This window comes from Ambystoma mexicanum, chromosome 6p, assembly GCF_040938575.1.
Source record: "Ambystoma mexicanum isolate Mex_15411 chromosome 6p, UKY_AmexF1_1, whole genome shotgun sequence".
NCBI classification, from domain to species: Eukaryota; Metazoa; Chordata; class Amphibia; order Caudata; family Ambystomatidae; genus Ambystoma; species Ambystoma mexicanum.
In genome coordinates this window covers 654,585,205-654,607,594 of record NC_090935.1, presented here as the reverse complement: position 1 = coordinate 654,607,594, position 22,390 = coordinate 654,585,205, and the positions used below count along the sequence as shown (strand labels likewise).

General features: G+C 46.4%; 1 protein-coding gene across 5 annotated transcripts in view; it reads left to right on the top strand.

The window, feature by feature from the left end:
- The window catches only part of BDP1 (BDP1 general transcription factor IIIB subunit), a 2,223,165-nt gene that overhangs the window by 1,432,607 nt on the left and 768,168 nt on the right, over nucleotides 1-22,390 (top strand). For all 5 annotated transcript variants that reach the window (XM_069627521.1, XM_069627519.1, XM_069627520.1 and 2 more), the window contains one exon: nucleotides 6,545-6,673. In XM_069627521.1, coding sequence (XP_069483622.1) covers nucleotides 6,545-6,673 — 129 coding nt within the window. The remainder of the gene's footprint in view (nucleotides 1-6,544; nucleotides 6,674-22,390) is intronic.

Sequence of the window (22,390 nt, the reverse complement as noted above, 5' to 3'; positions counted from 1 at the left end):
ACAAGGTTGGCCTTTCCACAATGATGCACTTCGGAGTTCCTCGGTCGTATAGAAAACGGGGTCAGGACAGCAATGGTCGCTTCACACGGTTGCAAAGGGTCTGCAGGTGTCTCTGGTCGTCGTCCTCTTTGGTTACTTCCGTTTCCCGTGGTCGACTTGCCTTTCAACTCGAGGAGCCTCACCTTTAATACAGTTCCAGAACTCGCTCCTCTGCAATCTCTCAGCATTTTACAGAAAGGGGCATATGGCTGTCCAATTAGGACATCCAGTCCCCCAGTGGGAGCTGGTTCTATTCATGCACTCTGGCAGACAATGGACACGGGGTGGAAAACTCCTCCCCCACTACCTGCTTTCCCAGACACACTGTAGCCTAGGCGGGGACACCCAAAGGTTCCCGCAAAAGGCTAAACACACACGGACTTCATCCTCCCAGAATGGTAGAAGAAGGGCTAACAAAGAACAACCATGCTAGAAATGGCAAAAAAGGAAGCACCCAGGTTAGTACTTGGGTGCCCCTATTGTGCACTACCGAGGCTAGGGACATAGCCTCCGGTCGAAAAATCACACAATAGTTGGTAGAACAAGCCACTGCCACCAGCCATAACTAGAAGGGTGTCTGTGACTAAACTGTCACATGAGCAGAGAGACGGGGAATACTAGGTACTAGTACTTTGCTACTCCACAGAAGGTGTGCCAATATCTCAGATTATCAAGTTTTAGGAGAGATACTAAATATCTGTCTATCCTTAAGAACTGTAGTTACTCTAGGATATAAAAAAAAATCTCTAAGGAGGGCCCAAAGGGTCCCCAGCAACACTGCCCATTAGGAGCTGTGTGCTGCCATAGAAAAATACAGATGCTTTCAAGAGTTATGCAGCGCAATAGACTCGATAGTACAGGCAAGATACTTAGAACAGAGTTCCAAAAGATAGAGCCCATGAGAATCAATGAGTGGAAAAAAGCTCCACTCATTCATGATTAAAGAAAAAGGTCCAGAAGTCCAGTATAAAGTGCTGGGGGTCTCACTAGGAGAGGGGATGAAGCATACACATGATAAATCTCCCTAACATGGAGGAAAGCAAGGGGCTTAACATTTGGAACCGTACAAGTAGGCCCACAGCCTGACGTTCCCAACGCGGAGCTCAGAGAATATTTTTTTAAATCTTATGAGCAGGCAAAAGCCTGAGCGTCTGGGGGGGGTGTGGGGGCTCAGTCAAGCGGATATACATTAAAAGATTGAGTCCCAAAAGATCGAATTACAAAATTTTGAACCCTACTTGTGCGCACCTTGTAATTCTATCTTTTTAAAAAAAAAGTCTTTGTCCCCCGCCACATATGTAATGTATGCAGGGGATGCCCTCGTGACCCCTGAAGCCCATAATACCGAACTAGAGGAGCTGGGGACACCCGCGCAACCCTGCTCCCCTTGTTCGGTATTTTGGGATTCAGTCTTTTCAACCAGGCCGAATGCACACTAATTGTGCATTTGGTTGTTTATTTTTGATCTTTTGGGGCAAACCTGGGTCAAGCACCAACCAGCACAAGCCAAGAAGGGGAAGGAGAAATACTTCTCCAGGCCAACTTTTGTTTTCTTTTATAAGTGGTAGGGCAGGTTATGATAGCATAGGTTTCTGACGGAGGACAAGCTTATACGTTTGTGAGTGTTAGGCAGAAACCTGTGCAGTTCCCTTTGGGAACACTGCAAAAGATTTAGGACTACAGGTGTTAGCAGTAAACCCACTTGGTAGCAGTCTGTACCACCCAGATTTACCTGGTAGCTGTGGCTGAGCAGTCAGACTTCTCTCAAGAAGAGTTAGGCAGTATGCAAAGTATGCACAATAGGCACTCAGATACAATAATACAAGCAAACACTGACCAGAGCTTTGGTATCAAAGTATATAATTATTTATTTAAAAACACACTGTTTGAAACACTCCAGCACTCTTATTGTAAAACACTCTAAACACAGTTACTATAATAATATATACAAACCTTGTTCCTTATCCGAGAAGTCTTAGTTAACACCACTTATTTCCATACAGAGGTGAGCGCTTAACTATAGGTGGCACTCCAATAAGTTTATGAAGTATGGAGGGAAAAAGACAGATTATGGAAAGGTACACCACTCTAAGATTTAGGAACACTATTAGCAAGGCAGAAGAGCAAGTGTCACTTGTGAGCCAAAGTCCATAGGCTGAGCCCACTCTTAGAGAGAGCATAGCACAAATGTGCCTAAGATCACGCAGTTACACTAGGCTTAAAAAGTCTTGCAGAGAGTTCGCAAAGAGTTTAGAGAGGCTCAGAAATGTTCAGCCAGGGTGTCCCAGACTAACCCAGGTTCGAAAGCCGGGGGCTAAATCTACCCCGTACAGACGGTGGCAAGGGAAGCCGGGCGGGACACGGTACCTTAAGTGGGAAGGATCCTCCAGCGGTGGCAGTTGTTCCTGGCAGCGGGTGCAAGTCTCGTCGTCGTCCAGGGGAAGAGAAGATCTCGACTTGGAGGAAAGATGAAGGTGGTTGCACTGCCAGGGAAGAAACCAGCCCTGGAGTTTTCCGGTTAAAGGTATTACCCTTTAATTCGCGGTTGTGGTAAAACGTGGTATCCCGGTTGCCGGGGTGCTTGGCACAGGCAAGGCGGCCACGAGATACGTCGGGAAGGCGAAAAGACGGTGAAACTGGTTATCCCCACCAGTCAAAGGAAGAAGACTCTCCGGCAGGAGATCTCCTCTGTCATTGGGAAAAGTGGTGAGATGGTCCAACAGGGCTCCACCGATGGTGTTGTCGTGGCAGGTCAGCTCAGCTTCTACCTTGTCGGATTCTTAGGTCCTGTGGCGACTTCTGAAGTTCCAGTCCCCAAAGCCCTGCTTTTATGCAGAAAACCCCCATTCACTCAGCCTAGCTGTCACTCAAACATGCTAAGTGGTGAGCTGGGCGGGTCACCACTTGGGCCAATCAGGACGGAGTGCGACTTGAGTTGCCTAGGCAACTCAGTCCAGGTTGCCTAAATCCCCCTCCACCCCTCCTAAGTACACCAGACAGAGTGGCACCACTTTGGAGGGCTTCTGTGGAGAAGCCCGCCAAAAAGTGGAACAAAGGGCTCGACTTGGGTTGGAGTCACAGAAGAGAACACAAACGCCATTTTAGAACCGAGTTTTGGCAAAAAATACCAACCGGAGAATTAATATTAATTAAATAAACCGCCGGTATTTTCGAGGCGATCGTAATTAAATAAATAAAAATAGTAGCCTCGAACAATGGGAAAATCCCATAGAGAAATATTTGCGGTTGAATATAAAAAGTAGTATCCACTGCCACCAGCCAAAACTCGATCAGGGGGGACGGAGACGTGCCCCCTCGACTAACAGACCTCGGGGCAATTGAATTGCCCCAGCCAGTACGTCCACAATATGATGGTTTGTACTGGTTCTGTTCAGAATTTAAGACTAGTAAAGTCAATGGTGACTTTACAGACCCTGGGAGACAGTAGTCAGTCCCAGGGTATGGGGACTGGAGAGTCACTGACACCCCTGTGTTAGTGCACTGACGGTGCTGTGTAACACACATTACAAAAACACATGAAGCCCTATGGAGTAAAAGACCCCTTAACACATTAAACACATCTAGAGTCAAAGGAACACACTCAAATCATGTCCATGAGTGAGGGTAAAAGAGTCTCACTCTTGGCAGGAGAAAAAAAGAAACCCCAAAAATCCAGCAAAGCTGCTGGGGGACTCACTAGGTTAGGAAATTCAGCCTAAACAGAAAATCAGTGAGACATTGTGACAAGCACCCTTTTGATTTTTTTTTATTTTTATAATAGGGAACCTTCATCATAGCAGTAGGGTTAGGAGAGGGATTTCTTCCTTAATTTAATAAAGTGAATCGGTAGTTGTCAGTCTCTTGCGTCTGACCTACCACAGATCATAGCAATAGAGGCAGGGTTTCACCCCAGTCTTGGCTTTGATAATGCTGCTCGCCCTCAGCGCAGTCTCTCAGGTAATCAACATAGGCTCATCTTCAGAGTATCGGCTACATTAGGTGATCTGAGGCAAGGCTCCATGACTCCATTCTTATCCCAAATTCATGCTGTCAGCTGCCTCAGCCCACCAATGGCAAGAACCTTCTCCGTGCATACCGGTAAGGGCTGTCCAATCGTGGACTGCTGCAAACCCCACAACTGCCTAGAGATGGACGTCCCCTTGCTAGAGTGTGAATTGGAACCAAACCGTCCCAACCCCATTTCCAGCCAGGTCTCACACCCTCACTTCACTTGTGCATCGAAGCTGAATTCTGCGAAGTGTATGAATTGTGGCGTTTATGAACCTCAAAAGGGCAGGAAGGAGGCCAAAGAAAAAGAACCGAGCATGAGCCACATGGGAAATCATTAATTATGCAGTAAAAAATTAAAGTGCACACGACTGCACCGAAAAAGTTACCATCAATCATTCCTAGGTGCAAAATAAAAATGGGATGCTACGTACCCGCGCAGCACTTCACTTTAAGGTGATTTTTGCTACATGAAACAATATGGGGAAATCACGAAAAGGGCCAGGGGCTCCTGCTCTGGTAAACGTAGGGGCTGACCAGTACTGCCAAATTATTGAGTTGAGCAAGAGAAGTGGAGCTAAAAGTGTTCACTTGCCTCTAAACTCAGAACAGGGTTTGAGAAATTGCTAATAGCTGGGGGTTCCATTGATGTTAATGGAAAGAAAGTTGCAAAAAGAAAAAGACTTTCCCCAACATCCCTCTCACCATTGACTATGGTGGTTAGGATAAGAGGCAATTGTAAAACACCTGGAGAGCCAAAGGTTGCCGACCCATGCTTAAAGGATGCCTTTCTGTTCCCCTGAAAGGGTCCGCTTTTGGATGCCTTCCCACCCATACCTATGCTGTTACAGGTGCTACAGAAATTAATGTTTGGTGGATTCCTGCATGATTATTACTGTGCCGTATTTGTCCCTGAATTATTTTGTTCTCAATCCGGCCTCACCTGTTGTCAATTGTACAGTCCTCTCCCTCTGGGGGGAGAGCTTATGTTTTAGGAGAGGTGTCTTGTTCTCAGCCCATCCCCTCAGCCCTTGTCCTTAGTTGCATGGTATTTGGAGAGTTGTCCTTAAAGATCTTAGCTTTCTCCACAATATGTGAACTTCATCAAGTGCCCTACATAGGAATCCACTAGGTCTCTGTATTGCTGTAAGTGGACATGGTTCTGTCAATGGTGTGTGCAGAAAGAAAATACTCTTCACTGTTCTTTGGATAATGTTCTTACTTTTAGCTGACTTAGCACATGCGTCTATGAACACTTAATTGATCTGCCAGAACTCTTCCCTCAGATAGGTCAACCCCATCTGGCTTGGGAAATTGTGCTCTCAGAGCTACTAAACAACCCCATTGAGCCTTATGCCTTCCACGATTATTAGATTTTTGACAGCCCCACTAGTGGCTTTTACCTTTGCTAGGCGGATTGAGTATAGCATTGTGCATTGAGGCACACTGACTTTTGACTTTTCAGAGATATGCTGGTGTTCCATACTTGCCCTTTTTTTCTCCTCAAAGGGGCTTCAGACTTTCAACCAAATCGGGAGGTTAACAGTTTTCTTCCTGAATCCACTGACAGAAGCAGAAAAATCACTTCATAATTTGGAGGTGGCTAGCACGCTCAAGTTTTGCTTGGAGCACACCAAGGGTGTTAGGGCCTCGGAGCATCTATAATGTAACCTTCCGTGGCCAAGCCCATTGGGATATGTCTTGAATTGAGGAGTCCTGCAAATGAAGGAAATGAATCCCTCCCGATGGCATCAGCCACATTTGATCAGAGCTAAAGCAGAATCCATTTCTTTCCAGTGTTACAATCCCTTGGACAACATTTGCAAAGCAGCCATCTGACACAATGGACATGAGCTCTAAGACGAATGCCCGGTTTGAACAAGAGATCCTCTGTAATATATTTGGTTAAGTCCTTTGATTGAGTCCTTTGTTAATCCAGGTCTCCTCTAGTTCTACCATCTTCCTTGTTCTTAGGTTGCTTTCTAATCTGCCATTAGTAAGCAGGAAAGTGGATGCGACATAAGAGGTACAGAAGTCATTTACTGTTCCTACTGCTACTGTATTCCTCGTCCCTAGTCCCCTTACTGCCATAAGACTTTCCTGTCCGTCCATCTGTATTAATATGGACCCTGGACTGCACTGATATAATGAATGTCCGTAGCGCCAGCAGCAAATCCCTCATGTGCTGCTGGGGTGGGGTGGGGCCGGGGTCGCAACCGGGTCGGCCTTTTTTATTTTATAATTTATGCTGCCTCGCCTCCTGCTTTTTTCTTCCCTGAAGGGCAGAATGACCCATTAGTATGGAGAAAAGGGGACAATGAATTAGTACAGTAGTGACTATGGTGAGCAACATTTTACTTTGTCTTATATATTAAGTTATATGGAAATTGATTTTGGAATAATTTAATAAATATAAGATAGCCTGTTTGTTTAAGAGTTCTTTGTAGAGCATTTATATATTTTATTCTTGATTCATGTTGTTTTTCTTTTCATGTAGTTTCACATATCTGTTGACATCCCTGATTCACCCTGTTTCACAAATGTTGATATTCTGCCTTCGAACCCGTGTGTTACATCTAAGGGGATTCATTACCATGCAATTGAAGATGTGGGCATGGAGCCAAATGTAAGTAAATATGCATATTCTTATTTTACCTAGAGTCCTATTTTATGTATCAGTAAACTGAGGTTTGTATTACTTCAATTTTAGGCACAGTCAAATTAGGACTTTAGTATGGCTTCTGTGGTTCATAATTACAGCAGCTTTGTGTTCATGCAGAGTCACAAGTTGTTTATTTGCATTCAGGAGCATGATAGGCTATACGTAAATAAGTATTTCGGACATACCTGAACCTCATCCCTACAATTTTGTCCTGGCTGTTTGGCTGTTGGCATACCCCAAAAACACCTAGCTCAAACCTGAAAAATGTGGCCATTACGTGCACCAACACAAAATCTTAAAGTAGCGTCTGTTTTTTTCTGACGTAAAATAATCTCCTGCTTTTTTTCCTTGAGTCAGAGGGGACTGGTAAGCCTGGTGCCACCCCAGACTTCAACCCCTTCCATTCAGCCAGTTCATCATTTTTAGACTACTCCTAAATGTGAAGTATTCATTTTATGTTTCCATGGCTGGGAAAGAATGTACTTTTGTGTCAATAAGTTTCCACTAGCAGGTCAGCATCATGCAGATGAGCTACCCATTAGCACCACAGCAAGGCATACATTACTTTTTAAAAATTGATTAGTAGAGTTTGCTAATTAAAATGTTCTTGATTAGCGCAAACTCCCATTTGATTAGCAATGCTGTAATCATATTTGTAATGTCACCAGGTTATTTGCATCCAAAACACAAAATGAGCATCAATACAGCATTTGTGTGTACTGCTGAAGTAAGATATTAGTGAAACGAATCCGGCCCTGCAAATTCTTTAAAATTCCACTAGACATGCAGGTTAAGTAATTTAGTTTACCTACTCGACCTAAAAGAAATGCACTCGACCCATAGAACAGTTGACAAAAAAGATATATGCGCTTTCTGTAAAATGGTGCATGTCACCATAAACCCACTTTGTTTGGCACACTGCTGCTAGCTATGCGCAGTGAAACTTATTTGACATTTACTGCAAAAATGTAAATGTTACATAACATTTCAAACATCCCCTGCAAATAGTACTCGCCTCGCATAAAATCTACTTGACAATGCGAGTGGACTTTGCAAGCTCTGGCTGAGTGTCTCTAAAATGTAAAATGTTAGCTGAATGAGTGGACATAAATAAATCCGTAGATATGATAAAAGGGCTCTGAAAACAGTTTGGCCAGCTCTCTCCGCAGGTGCATATATAGAAGGCAGTCAAAATCTTAGACCAAAGTGATTTCTGGAGGCTAACTACAGTGTGTGGTATGGCAGTAGATGTCGATGTACAGTCTGGATGGAACTATTGATCATTCTTTGGTGTAAGCATCTAGTTAGCCTTGTAACCATTATGTAAGAGGAAAGAACGTAAGAGACTAAGTATAGTAAATGGCATAGCAGGCAGAGAACTGGTCAAACTAGGTGGGATATTGTAGTTTGCTGCCATCTCACTTTCAGGGTAACTGCTATAAAACCGCTCATTTGTTGAGCACCAATTGCATAGATAAATGCAACCAGCAGATCACAGAACTAGATTTGCCATTAAAGGCCGCTGGCATATGATCATGTAAGTTTTCAAAATTGTTCACTCATCAATGTGATGCATCTTTCCCAACAACAAAAAATGTAGTTGATACTATGAGATTTAGATACACTAACCTAAACTTTACTGTAAACCATGGAGACAATGCAGTGTTTTACAGAAGCAATACTGTAGTTATGCTTTGTGCAACAATTTTAATTGTCACAAATGGAATTGCATGACTGTTTTTAATAAAGTTACACTTACTAGTCTTTGGCAAAGAGTATATAGTTCCCTAAACAAAAGTATCATCCAGATTACTTCTGGTTTTCAATTGTTTGAAAAAGAAATTAAATAACATCTTGCCTAGCACTCCCACACAGGCCTATGGCACATAAGAGATAAAGAGATGATTACAATTCCACTCTCTCTCTCTTAGCCGCTTTGAACTTGCAGTGAACAGGGAAGAGGGTGGCGAGAACCTTGAGAGCCATAAAGGAATTCAGGGTTAGCAGTATTTTTATTGAACAGGGTAACCTTAAATAGCTAACTTTGCTACACAAGTGTCAATTTAATTAGCAAATGTGCAGAATTGCATAGCATATTGCTATGTGACACTTATTATTTTATGCCTTGCACAGTGTTTACCCATGCAGTTGGTTTTGCAGAATAGGCTACCTGCTAGTTCTAATTCAGATTCATGCCAAATGTTGAATGAGTCATGGATTACTTTTTGCTCAAGGCTTAATTTATAATCTAGCCATCAATGTCAGTTATTTGGGGTCAGCCTTCTAATTCTTGAAGCTTACTTTTGAACAGTGTGCCTTTTCTTTGCTCTCAATTGTTTATTTACTAGCTGTACATGGAATATCAGACATAAATCTTGCGTGCCCTCTCGCTATAATCTCTCTCTCTCTTATTGATTCCCGATTCTTTCTGTCTCTCTGTCTGCCTTTTTCTATGAGAATGAGAGTCACGTAGTCTGGTGCGTGTTTGCTAGCCACCCTGCAATTGCTGACCACTGTAGGAACTGAGAAAAAAACATATTGTGGCGGTTGATTTTATTTTTACAAAAGCTGCTTTTTAGAAACAATAAATATTTAATTGTACTAACATTGTAAACTGTCTTTTTTTAAAATTGTACAAGGTTTGTTTCTATTGATCACTTAGTATATATTTTGTAATGATCAAATGTTAAACTTGTCTACCCAAGCAAAGCACATTTTCAAATCCTAGAATAACTGCATGAATTATTTTCTTTTCAAAGGTTATCATTTCAAGAGGTTTAGTCTGGTGCAATCCTATTGTACCCTTTTGAAAAACCTCTATGACAAAGGTGGAAGTGTACAAAAAGCACCAGTCAAGGTCTGCATTGCATAAAATTGCTAAATCAAATAGCATTTTAGGAACATGACTATTACCACAGACTTCTGTTTTACATATTTCTATGTTATAAAAGCTTGCATTCTTGAATCGCCAAGTACATAATGCACACTGAGCAGGAGATCATTTTAATTTTCCACAACACTCACCTGAACAATAAAAAGTTTGTAACATTGAAGCATATATTTTGATTTATAGACCTTCAGGTTTTCAATGCATGGGTAAAATGGCTGCAAAATCTTGCACTCCATTGGGGTTGAAGGGCCAAGCAGAAATAATGTTTCCATTCCCCATGCAAAATTTTTGCAGAGTATCAGGTTATGGATGGCTGTGCTAATGCTTCGTTCCCGATGCATAGATATCCTTAGAGAATGTTTCGAGGGGATTGGGTCCTCCGACGTATTCCATATCTATGACAGGTAATCACCACAGCTGTGCTGCTTCAGAATATTTTCTGCATCGATGACGTGGATACGCTGTCCTTGAGGGCCTCTGTCGAGCCGACGTCACTGGATGTTATAAGTAGGACGCACGACGCCCGTAGCCTCAGTTCCGTTTTTTCTGCGAACGTGTTCGCTTCGGAGATCTCGCCGCGCCTCGGTTCTTCTGAGTTATTTCTCTATTGGTTCTTCGAACCCGTTTGTTTGTGAAGATTTCCATGATGTCTTTGTCGTCTTCTACCCCGCGGCCAGGTTTCAAGAAGTGTCGGGACTGCGGTTCCAAGATGTCGCTGACGGACCCGCATGACGCCTACCTCTGGTGCCTCGGTGAGGACCACGCCACGGACAATTGTGACGATTGCCAGTCGTTAACTTTGAAGGCCTTGCGGGAGCGTAAGAAGCTTTCTGTCGGTAAGGTGTCCAAGCCCCGGAAGTCGAAATCCACTGGGCTTTCGACTGACGTTCCGAGGGGCGACTCTCCGTATCGTCGGTATAAGTCCAGGGGTCTCGGTCCCGGAGTGGGTCCGACCATTCCTCTTCGAGGCACTTGCGGAAGCGCTGTCATCGGTTGCCTTCCCCGTCCTCATCCGAGGACTCAGCGCGTCGGCGGGTTGCTTGTCCCACCAAGCATTCCACTCCTGCAGAATGGGATTCATTCCGTAAGGAGGTGTTGGCGATTTTTCAGTCGCAGGGCTCTGTTCCGTCCGCGCTGTCGAAAGACGCCGGCAGGGAACGTGCTAGAGACACAGTTCGCACGCCTTCGTGCTCGAGCGGTCGTCGCGATCACCGGGAACCTTCGAGGTCCCGGTTGGACAAGGTGGATCGCTATAGCCATGCCCACTCCAGGTCCCGGTCCCGGTCCTCAACGCCATCGAGACCGTCGGAGCCTTTGAGGTCTTCGAAGAAGACCTCGATGCCTTCAGCGCCAAGACCGTTGTAGGACTCTCTCGAGGCTTTGCCTCTGAGAAATCCATCGGCGCCGAGGCTGTCGAAGGACACGCTCGGGGCTCCGCCCTCGAGGCCTGTGTCGAAGCCATCGATGCCTTTCGAGGAGGATTTCTCAGAGGTGCCCCAGAGACCGCTGGAAACCCTGATGAAGGCTCTGGCCATGTCCAAACACGTGCCCTCATCCAGGGATTTATTCCAGCCTCTTGACTATATTTCTGAGGTGGATGAAGGGTCTGATGATGGTATGGTTCCTGAGGAGGTTCCTGATGACTTATCTGGTCATAGCCAGTTAGAAGACCTGCGTCAGTCGTTGCACGACGCCAGTGGTCTGGACACCTCCCTGGAGGTTGAGTTTGGCAGGCCTGAGCTGGGTACGCATGCTGAATCCTCGTACCAGCGCCTCATGTCGAGGGTCACGGAATACCTGGGATGGTCTGCGCCACCAGGAGATTTTCTGCAGGATGACCTGACGGACATCTTGGACCAAGGTCCACCAACTGACCCGGTACTGCCATTCCATATGGCCTTGCAAAGAAGGGTGGCTGCGGCTTGGACTGCTCCGGAGAGTCTTCTGGCAGTGGGCAAGTCTTTGCCGAAAAAATACGGTCCTGCCAGTAGCGGCCCCAGCTACTTGACTACGCACCCCACTCCGGAGAGTTTGGTGGTGCAGGCGGCTACGGCCCCGGCTAAACGGGCGTCGTACCCTACCATCCCTTCTGATAGGGACGACAAACGTTTTGATGGCTGGGCGAAGAAAGTATTTTCTTCAGGGGGTATGGCTTTACAGGCAGCCAACTCTGTGTGTGCCTTAGTACGTTTCACTCATACTCTGTGGAATTGTCTCTTTGGCGGCTGAACATATTCTCGAAGGGGAGGAACGGGATGGCTTTCTTGCTCTTGTTCAGGATGGCAAGGATGCCATGTGTGAATCCGTTCAGTCGGTGTCACGGCTCACCTGGTCTCCACGGGGGCATAGCACGTAGTCGTATGACCGATATCTGTACTGGCGTAGTTTTGATGGTATGATGGTGTCCTCTGCCCTGTTATCTCCCCTGGAGGCGTTAGCCTGCAATGTTGAAACAAGATGTTAGCTAATGAGTGGGTTGGATTGGTCCCACTTCCTGCAACCTCCTGATGCCCGACTCCTCTCCTGCTCACCTTTGAGTTTGGTGAGGTTGGCTCTCCGTCCTGCTTGACCCTCAGCAGGGGCGCAGTAGGCTCAGTCTTTCTCTGGGCACAGTTACTTCACTGTTCCTGAGTTGCTGTTGCTGTGTTTCGGGAATGCTTGGATTAATCGGATAAGTCTCTGTCCCAATGACAGCTTGGTATAGATGCTCAAAGTCTTATTTTCCCAAGGCTTAAACGTGTTTTGTCACGGTTTTGTACGGAAGTTTAGAAGAAGAATTGACTCTCCTAGGATGCTGAACTGGTTGCCTCCAGGTGAGTATTAGCGCGGATGAGTGGCGCTGGATGGCTGAACAATTGTTCGTTTTTGTATTGTGTGCGACTAACCTGCTGTTTTCTGTTCCCTTTTTGCAGGCGCGGTGCGGCCCCAAGATGAAGAATGGAGGAACCGCTCCGAAGTAACCCAGAGGAATGCAGAATCTTGGGTGAGTATTGGATGCCTGCGCGGAAGTCCTTTCCCAACAGAGGCGGCGGTTACAAGACCAGCTGGAGACTAGACCGATGGACGGAATTGCAGGTAAGGCCTCTTGGAGCTATAGTAACACCTGTTCTTCTCCTTTTCTTCTTCCAGGCATCGATGGACGGAAAGCTCAGATGGGCGTGGCTGTAGAAACTCAAAGGCAGAGCAGACACGGTGAGCGTTACGCTGCAGGAGTGCAGATTAACACGAAGCGTGTTCTGCCTGCAGGCTGTGGCTTAAATTGCCTTGCAAGTAGTTCCAGGTAAAGTAGTCCCTTTACCACACCCTGTCTCTCAGGAAAAGTAGTCCCTCTGCCACGTCCTAGATATACAGAAAGGCTCAGCCTCATTAGGCAGATTAAGTAGTTCCATAAGTTCAGCCCATTTCATGAGCCCAAGGACTGAGTCCATGAGGCTCTGGGGCATTCCCTTGGGGTCTGAGAAGTCTTTCTGGGTGACAGGGACTGGGGTGGGCTTAACAGTTTCTGGGGTTTCGGAGCACGCACCATGACTGTTGGATCTGGACGTGGAAGATTGTGTCTGCAGGTCCATGGCGGCGAGCACCGTAATGCGCAGATTTGCGTGGTTGCGGAAGTCGGGGTTTGCTCCTGATGTGCAAGCCCGGCTTCTCAACATGCCCTTTGATGGTGAACATCTTTTTGGCAGGAAGGCTGACGAGAGCCTTGAGAGGTTGCAGACCTCCAAAGCTGCAGCAAAGTCATTGAGCGCTGCAGTACGCCAACCTCTGCCTTTTTGTCCTAGGGTACAGCAATGGAGGGGAGGTTCCTTTCGGTACTACTCTTCCTTTGGTAGATCGAGAGGGGCTGCAAGTCAAAGGGGCCACCGTAGGAGTGCCAGAGGTGGAAAACAAGGTACTCTAGGTGCCAGTGCCGCTCGGGCAGTTGCCTCTTTACCTTCAGGCACTGCCGCAGCCGCTTCAGCTCAGTCATGAGGCCATGTCCCATGGTTTGCCGGTTCGGGGAAGGCTGGCGCAGCATCTTGTAGAATGGCGTGCCATTACTTCAGATGCGTGGGTTCTGGAGATCATAGCCCACGGCTACTGTCTTCCTTTCCGGCAGAGGCCTCACGACAATCCACCAGGGAATCTCTCTTTGAAGAGTCAGGATCCGGTCCTTGCGCAGGAAATCACATCCCTGCTGGAGAAAGGCGCCATAGAACTGGTGCCTGTAGCGAAGAGGAACAAGGGATGGTATTCCCCTTATTGTTTTTATTTCAAAGAAAGACGGGGGATTGAGACCCATCATGGACTTGCGTGGTTTGAACAAGCTCCTCAGGATGGACAAGTTCAAGATGGTTACTCTCTCTCAAGTCCTCCAGGCCCTTCAACTTCAGGACTGGTTGGTGTCTCTCGACCTCAAGGACGCTTACTTTCATGTGCCGATTCATCCCAAGCACAGGAAGTACCAGAGGTTTGCAGTTAGCGACTTGCATTTTCAGTTTTGGGTCCTGCCGTTCGGAATGACCTCCGCCCCAAGGGTTTTCACCATGCTCATGTTGGTGGTGGCAGCTTATCTCAGGAAAGGGGGATTCACGTCTACCCCTAACTGGATGATTGGTTGATCAGGGCGCGCTCTCCCGACCGAGTCCTGGATCATCTGTCCGTCACCTGCCACTCCCTTCACAAGCTGGGCTTCTCCCTCAATTTAAAGAAGTCCCACTTGACGCCAACTCAGCGGCTCCAGTACATCGGAGCAGTGCTCGACACGTCCCTGGGGCAGCGTTTCCCTCCCCAGGTGAGGGCTCATCACGTTTTGCAGATGGTGCACAAGTTTCAACATGCCCAAAGTCTCCCGGTGTTCGAGTTCTTGAGGTTGCTCGGCCTCATGGCATCCTGCATTCTTCTGGTGCCAGAGGCCAGGTTGCGGATGAGATCTCTGCAATGGGCCCTCAAGATGCAGTGGTCAGTCCTCTGGCAGGTTGTCGGACCCCGTTCAGGTGCCGCCCTCGGTCGCCCAGGACCTTCTGTGGTGGGCCGTCAAAGGCACTCTGATGAAGGGGACTCCATTTTGGCTTCCCTGGCCGGAGGTGATGATCGTGACGGATGCATCCCTCACGGGATGGGGGAGCTCATGCCAACGAGTTGACAGTCAGTGGTCTTTGGTCTCCGTCGGAGTCCAGACTCCATATCAATCTGTTAGAGCTGGGGGTCGTCAGGCTTGCCCTGAAGGCTTTTCTGCCGACTGTGCGAGGGAAGAATGTCCTGATTCTGATGGACAACACAGTGGCCGTGCACTACCTCAACTAAAAGGGGGGGGGGGCAGGGTCACTTCCTTTGTGCAGGGAGGCGATGCAGCTCTGGTTTTGGGCCATCCAGCAGGAAATTTCGATCTTGGCAGTTCATCTGGCCGGAGACGAAAATGAGACGGCGGACGCTCTGAGCAGGCAGAGTGCGATCTCTCATGAGTGGGAGCTGGCTCAGGAGATTCTCCTGGAGATCTTCGCCCTTTGGGGGACCCCACAAGTTGGATCTCTTCGCCTCCAGTGCCAACCGGAAGTCCGAAAAGTTCTGCTTGTGGGAATTTCCTCCAAGAGGCGCCTTAAGGGACGCGTTTGTGGTGGAGTGGTCCGTCCCACTGCTGTATGCGTTTCCTCCAGTCCCCATCATCCCGGACCTTCTCGACTTGTCCATCTGCCCTCGACGCCGTCTTCCCTATCGAGACGATCTGCTCTCACGGGAGGAGGGTCTGGTTCTCCATCCAGAGGTTAGAGCCCTCAAACTTGGCTTCTGAAAGGTTGAGGTATAAGGATTGGGTCCTCCCTGAAGACGTGATGGAGGAGTTGCTTTCGGCCAGACGACCTGCAACAAAGTCCCTGTACCATTGCCGTTGGAGGAAGTTCTGCGACTGCTGCAGGGTGAAGACACTGGATCCTTTTTCATGCGACATTCCTGTGGTTCTGTCTTTTTTGCTTTTTTTAGCCCACAAGGGCCTGCAAGTGGGTACCATTAAAGGTTACCTGGCGGCGCTGTCCATATTTAAGCGCTCATCTGAGGAGTGTTCTTATTTCAAAATTGCTATAATTTCTCAGTTTCTGAAAGGGCTCGCTAATGTGTTTCCACCGTCACCTTTCCAGGTGCCCGGTTGAGATTTGAACCTTGTCCTAAAATTCCTTATGGGTGCTCCATTTGAGCCTTTACATTCTTGTCCTTTGAGACTGTTAACCCTTAAAACTGTATTTTTAGTTGCGGTTACTTCAGGTCGCTGAGTGAGTTGCAGGCACTTTCTGTTAAGCCACCCTTCAGGGTGTTTCATAAGGACAGGGTTGTCCTTAGGGTTCGTCCTTCCTTTCTTCCGAAAGTGGTGTCGGAATTTAATATTAGCCAGAAGGTCTTTCTTCCGGCTTTTTATCCTCCTCCGCATCCTGGTAAGGAAGAGGAGAGGCTCCATAGGTTGGATCGTAGGAGAGCTTTAAGTTTCTATATTTCACGCATGTCCCGGGTCAGAGTGGACGATCAGCTCTTCATAGGTTACGCTGGAAGGCGTTTGGGACAAGCTGTTACTAAGCAGACTTTGTCTAGAAGGATTATCTTGGCAATTTCTGAATGTTACCGCTTGGCGGGTAAAGACCCTCCGGTTGGCTTATGGGCCCATTCTACTAGGGGTATGGCTGCCTCTACTGCCCTGCAGAGGGGTGTTCCTTTTCGTAACATCTGTGAAGCAGCTACATGGGCTTCAGTGCATACTTTTATAAGACACTACTCCCTAGATTCTATCCATGGGTAGGATCTGGCCTTTGGCAAGGCGGGCCTTTATTCTGCAATTTAATTGGGCATTCTAAATTTCTGTATTCTAAATTCTTTTCCCTCCTCCATACGTTGGTACTGCTTTGGGAGTCTGTCATAGATATGGAATACGTCGTCTGACCATCCCATTGAAAGAAGGTTACCAGGTAAGAAAGTAACTTGTTCTTCTGAGGCTTTATGAATCTATTTATTCCACTGTTTAATTGTTGGTCTGGAGTATTACAAGTGGTTTACTTCAAACATAAAAGTAGGCGTCAACAGGGGTGTGCTTATCTATATCCTGCCTGTGCAGGTGCCCACAATGCTCCTCCGCACTTATGCCCTCAGATTGTTTATTTTTGCTGTCAGATGCTCGCAGGGGTAGCAGCGAAGAAAGTATTATGAAATTTGGCCTTTACCGATGCTGAAAACAGATGCTGTTGTGACTGACTTCAGCAGCACTGATTTGGCTCTCAATACATGTCCCAACCTCCACAGTGCCTTAAGGGACGGGTTGTAAAAGAGTGTCTCATGCACATATTAATGTAATTGTCGTTCTGACCCCTAATCTGTTATGACGATGATGGAGAAAACTGTGTGTAAGTTTTTCTAAAGTGTAATGTGACAGTCGCTTGGGTGGATGCACATGGTGTACAACTACTGCCTTCCTGAGGAACATAAGGAAGAGTCCTGCTTGGCGTGAAGAAGATTCAACCCGAAGGCTCTTCAGACTCAGAAGCCGCTGCAGTGGGCAGCGTACTCAATGAAGGGAAAAAGGTTAGTTCCTTCAAGGAGAGCTCATCTGAAACGGTCGAGTTTGCATGAAGGGAGTGGTCACTGGCAAGGAAACTGCTGAGGTTTCCTGCCAGCTGACACTTCCCTAAATCTCCAAAACACACCCTAATTATCCACTTCAAAGCCTCCACGTGGTGTGCAAAACAGTGTAGGGGTGGAAAAAGTCCAAGACTCTAATAACACTTAAAATAGTGGGGTGGGCTCCAAGCAGACCACAATTAATGTTGCCAAGGCCATTAAGGCCCACCAAAAAAACAAATGCCAAAGTAGCAAAGACCAGTGCAGCAGAGAAACCACAAGGACCCTCAAAACAAGGCACTACATACCAACAGTGACGCACACAAAGCTTAAGGCCCTGCAGTAGTTTGTCAAATGACCGGTGTGAAGATAGCCATTTAGTGAAAGGCCACATGCTTGCATAAGCTGCTCAGATGGCACTGGTAGAACGCTCCACACTTGAGCCCCTGATCTTGCCAAATAATTCATTTCTGGTTTTTAAGTCCACTTAAAGTCCAATCTAAAGTCTACAGAAGCTAAAAAGCCTTTATCAAATACCCTGTTTGAAAAGGGAGAATAGTCAGACTATATATGAATAGGGCTCTGATGATGAGTGTGAAGACTAGCCCACAGCACAATAACTAGCTTGGCAAACAAGTGCTATAAAACAGGCCATTTCTAAGGTTCATGTCCAAAAAAGGTGGGCGAGCCATTCCCAATGAATGTTAGGTAGGCCACCTACAAAGATAGTTTGCATAACCTGAATAGTAATGAGGAAGACCCCTATGACCAGGAAGGTGATGAGGAAGTCCAGGAGTACATTCACACAAAGGATATGGATCCAGAGGAGTTGTCTATTGGCTCCCCAAGAGATAATGAAATACCAAAGTCCAACTTGCCTGCCAACGATGACTGCTCTTACATTGCAATAATGAAGAGGTGGGCAAAACTCGTCTTGGTATTAAAAAGAAGACCGGAAAGATAAGGATTTTATAGAGGGCACTCTTGATGAAGCCAAGCACATAGTGTAATGCATTAAATTCATGGAATCTGTGAAAAAGCAAATGCGCCTTACACTAGATTCCTGCTACAATATAGACAGTCAACCCCCAGATAGAGAAAAATGGCTGTCCTTAGCCTTCAGACACAGTACTAGTTTGGGGGTAGTTGGAGCCTGGGACTCGAGCTCTTGCTACAAATAGAGAAAGTGTAGCACAGGATTATCCACATCAGATGCACCAACCTATAAACACAGCAAACGGATATGTTCTATCCAGTGCAGCAGTCCTCAGGAGGCATCCATGGCTCAATATAACTGGGTACAAGCAGAGATGCACGCCAACCTAATTAGCCAATAGATGTGGAACACGCTGTGGCTGAGGCTCTAGAGAAAGGTAAAGCGGAATACTAAACCCTCAAGTCTTGAGCACCATGAACTGTCCACAACACTTTCTCATTGTGGCACATTCAATGCATGGAGATATTGGCCTAAAAAATGCCAATCATGCACACAGGATTGCCACCGTGTTCAATACAGAGTTACGGACAAGGTCAGTATTAGTCAGAGCCTTTATATATAGAAAAAGGGGAGACGTTGGGCTAGAGGTGCTCCACCCAGAGGCGGGGGCAGCAAATGAGCCATGATTTCCCACCAAGGAGTTTCCCCCCCAAACCAATCTGATAGGTGGCCAAATAACACCTTACGACAATGTATTGGCATGCATGAAAGATGCATAGCTTTGTATTTCTATGATTCAGAAGCACCAAAAGTAACTTTGGTTCAAGGTAGGCTTCAATCACTGTCCATTCAAAGCGCTTCCTTTTGGCATCAATTAGACACCACTGTCTCCACCTAAACATCTTAACATTTTTAAAAGATGCGCTGATTACATGGAACAGCACCAGGCAGTGTTTCAAATATACACCCCAGGCAATTTCACTGGTCCAATAAATGTCCCCAAATCAAATTTGATCCGTCCTAAAAAAAAAATACATTCTTGCCAGAGAAATAAACACAGAGAAGCTCTGACCTATTCATCAAAAGAAATATCCACATTTTGCAGGCAATCATTCCCTGTCATCTGCCAGTAGTGTCGCTCGCACTGTGAAATGTCATCAAGGCATGATGACGTGTATTTACCTAATACAACAAAAGAGGTTGCATGAGCCCATTACTGGAATGGCACAGCTCCACGTGCTCGCAAGCAAAAAGGCAGTGGGAGGATCTAGTGGTGGTAACAAAAAAAAGGGTGTCTTCACCATGCAATGGTCGATATTTACAATCGTGACAAAAGGGCAGTCGTTCTGAAGTCCCTCAGTGCAAAACACCATCACAACAAATGCCTCGCTGATAGCATGGGGAGCTCACCTCCACTTAGCCATGATGTAGGGGAGATGGTCGTTACAGGAGGTTCAGAGATACACATCAATATCCTGGAGCTTTTGGTAGTAAAAAAAAGCATTGCAAAGCTTCCACACAAGAATCTACTCATGGAAAAAGACCACATCACAGCGACGTTTTATCTTAACAAACAGGGGGAACACATGCTCTGCAACTGTCACAAATAGCCCAAGGCATGTGACATTGCACTAGATAGGAATCCTAGAGTGGACACCTGTCTAGTGGACTCCTCAGTTGGCAAGCCCAACAGGAACACAAGTGGGAACTTGACACAAAGGCACTCTAGCCAATTTACGACTGGTTGGGCACAGGTATAAATGCTAAATGCCAGAGCTTCACATCCAGGTACTCTGAAGAGGTGTCCAACGACAATGCACTGTGGATGACTTGATCAGAGATATTTGCCTACACTTGTTGTTGGGACGCCCATGTAGGCCAGAGCGATAATAGGGTCCGTAGACTTCGAGGTCCCAACACCCTCCCAGAACAAACGGAGGACTCTGTCAACGGCAAGTACAAACTGTGGTTTATTGCAAATAAATAAAACCAACAGGGATCAATGCAAGAACACAGGAAGATTCTGGTACATCTGTGTTCCAGAGTGCGCAGGCCGGTTTTTTGCGACTCTGGCGTCACCACTTGGGCCCTTCTCCAAAAAACCTATCGCCTGAGGGATTGGGTATCAAGCATTCTACAACCTATACGGTCCCCTCTAGATGTTGTTCTGCTGATCCTCACATGTCAGGTGACTGGCCTGTCCCATCTCAAAAGAACTATCTATTACATTGTTTCAGAGTAGTGGGCTTACCATTGGTTCTTGCCCCTTGCTATCTACCCCTGGGATTCTAAGCTGTGATTGGTTAGAGCGAAGTTCTCCGCTCGCTGTGCACCTCTTCAAGGTGATTTGAACAGTTATGTGTCTGTATTGTAACTTAGGGGTACCACCTTTGCCAATGAGAATATGCTCCTCACCTCACAACACTTGCTTCAGTCTGCATCTGTCTTGCTGGGAGTGGTACCCCTTTCCCACCACGGAAGACTATACATTGTCTCGTTTGGCTGTACCACGTGTTTCGAGACCACAAAATTAAGCAGAGCAGCTCACAATTCTGAGGCTTAATTCCGTTTCTCTGCAGCTGGGCCCCTTGTCATCTGGAGACCTGACTGTGTCCTTGTATCTCTGACCTTGGCTGTGGATCTGTCTTACACGTCTTGCTCTCTGTGCAGCATGAGTCAGCTTAGCTCGTCTCATGTTCAGCGGCTTGAGGCATGCTGTAATTTTCCTAAACCTTATAATGCGGTTTCTACATCGTCCTTGTTCTGCTATGTTCTCTATATGTTAGTCACACTTGGTCCTATCAGGTTCCATATATAAATCCCTGTAGTCCCATAGGGTTATTCGCTCTGAGCATCTACAAACTTGCTCAGGATCTCTTGTGCCTTGCGGTTCTGCGTTACTGCATTTGGCTAGTGCAAAAATAAAAGCAATGACAGTATGTATATGTATCTGTCCTCTAGCTATAGAACTGTGCACTCCTGTTCACCGTGTATACTAGTGTGTGTTTGTATGTGCAGTGCATGACTGCAAATGTGCTTCATGTCGAACACTGCTACGTCATGGTGTCACTAATGTCAACATCATAGCTTCTTGGTGCTTAGTCGAGGCTGTCCCTGTAGGCGTCTCTGTCCACGATCACAAGCTCTTGTCCCACACATGGAAAGATTTGCATTATATTCGGTCTGTATGGCTGGCTGAGAGGATACCTTTCAGTGTATTTGTCAATCATTGGTGCACTTGGAATTTCGTCCGAAATAAGATGGGTGGCTGCTAGCATTTCTGGCCTTTCATCTCGTCATGAATCAGTGAGGACGGAGGGGTGGTCTTGAGACTCCCGGCACCCTCTCTTCAACTTTATCTCCCAACACCACTAATACACCAGAGTAGTGCAGAAGTTACAGTGGCAGAGCTAGACTCTGATTCTAAAAGGCGAAATGTGGACATGCAAAGTGTGGTATCCTGAACAGCTACGCATGGTGGTGGAACCCCCGATGAAACTCTATCCCATACACACTATGCTAACACAACAACATCAGCAGATAACCCATCAAGATCCAGGCACGATCTACTTGGCGGTTAGCTCCTGAAGACCTAGAATGTGGCCATTTTAATATCCTTCCAAGGCACGTAGATATCCTCAAGGAGGCGTGCAAGCCTAACTTGCATACAAGTTATTATTTTTTTTCAACATTGATATTTTATTAATTTTTAACACAAAACAAAATACATCAGTATTAGCAAGATATAGTATAGCACAATTAATTCTTTGCATAGCCTGGCTCTCGATTAATCAGGACCTAGGGGATTGGGGGTAGGCCCTCCTGTGAGTGGTGCAGTCTCTGCCTGGTGATTGTTCCTCAGCGGTTAGTCCAGCCAGCGGGTGATTGGGGGCCTTTGTAAAGGTGCAGTAAATTGATCATATTCCTTTTGGCCATGCTGAAAATCCTTCTTTTGGTGCCAGCTTGAACTAGTAGCTTGTTTTGAGCATTCAGTAACTCACTGTGCTACTAGCATATAGCTGGCAGCATAGACCAGAGATGTATTAGTAGGAGGAAGGAAAAGCACAATTCTTAATGAGTCAGATGTGCATCACCATCCTCCTCTTCCTCCCCCATGTGCATTGAACGAGACGATCTAATGCTTAGAAATAATTTCCATGGAGGGGGTCTGGGGGGTTGTCGAGCCCCACTGGGCTTTCTCTTCTCTGTGTCCTTATATTTATTTTATGTATTGGATATGTGTATGGCACAAGTGTTTCAAGGTGCCACAAGACAAGGGGGG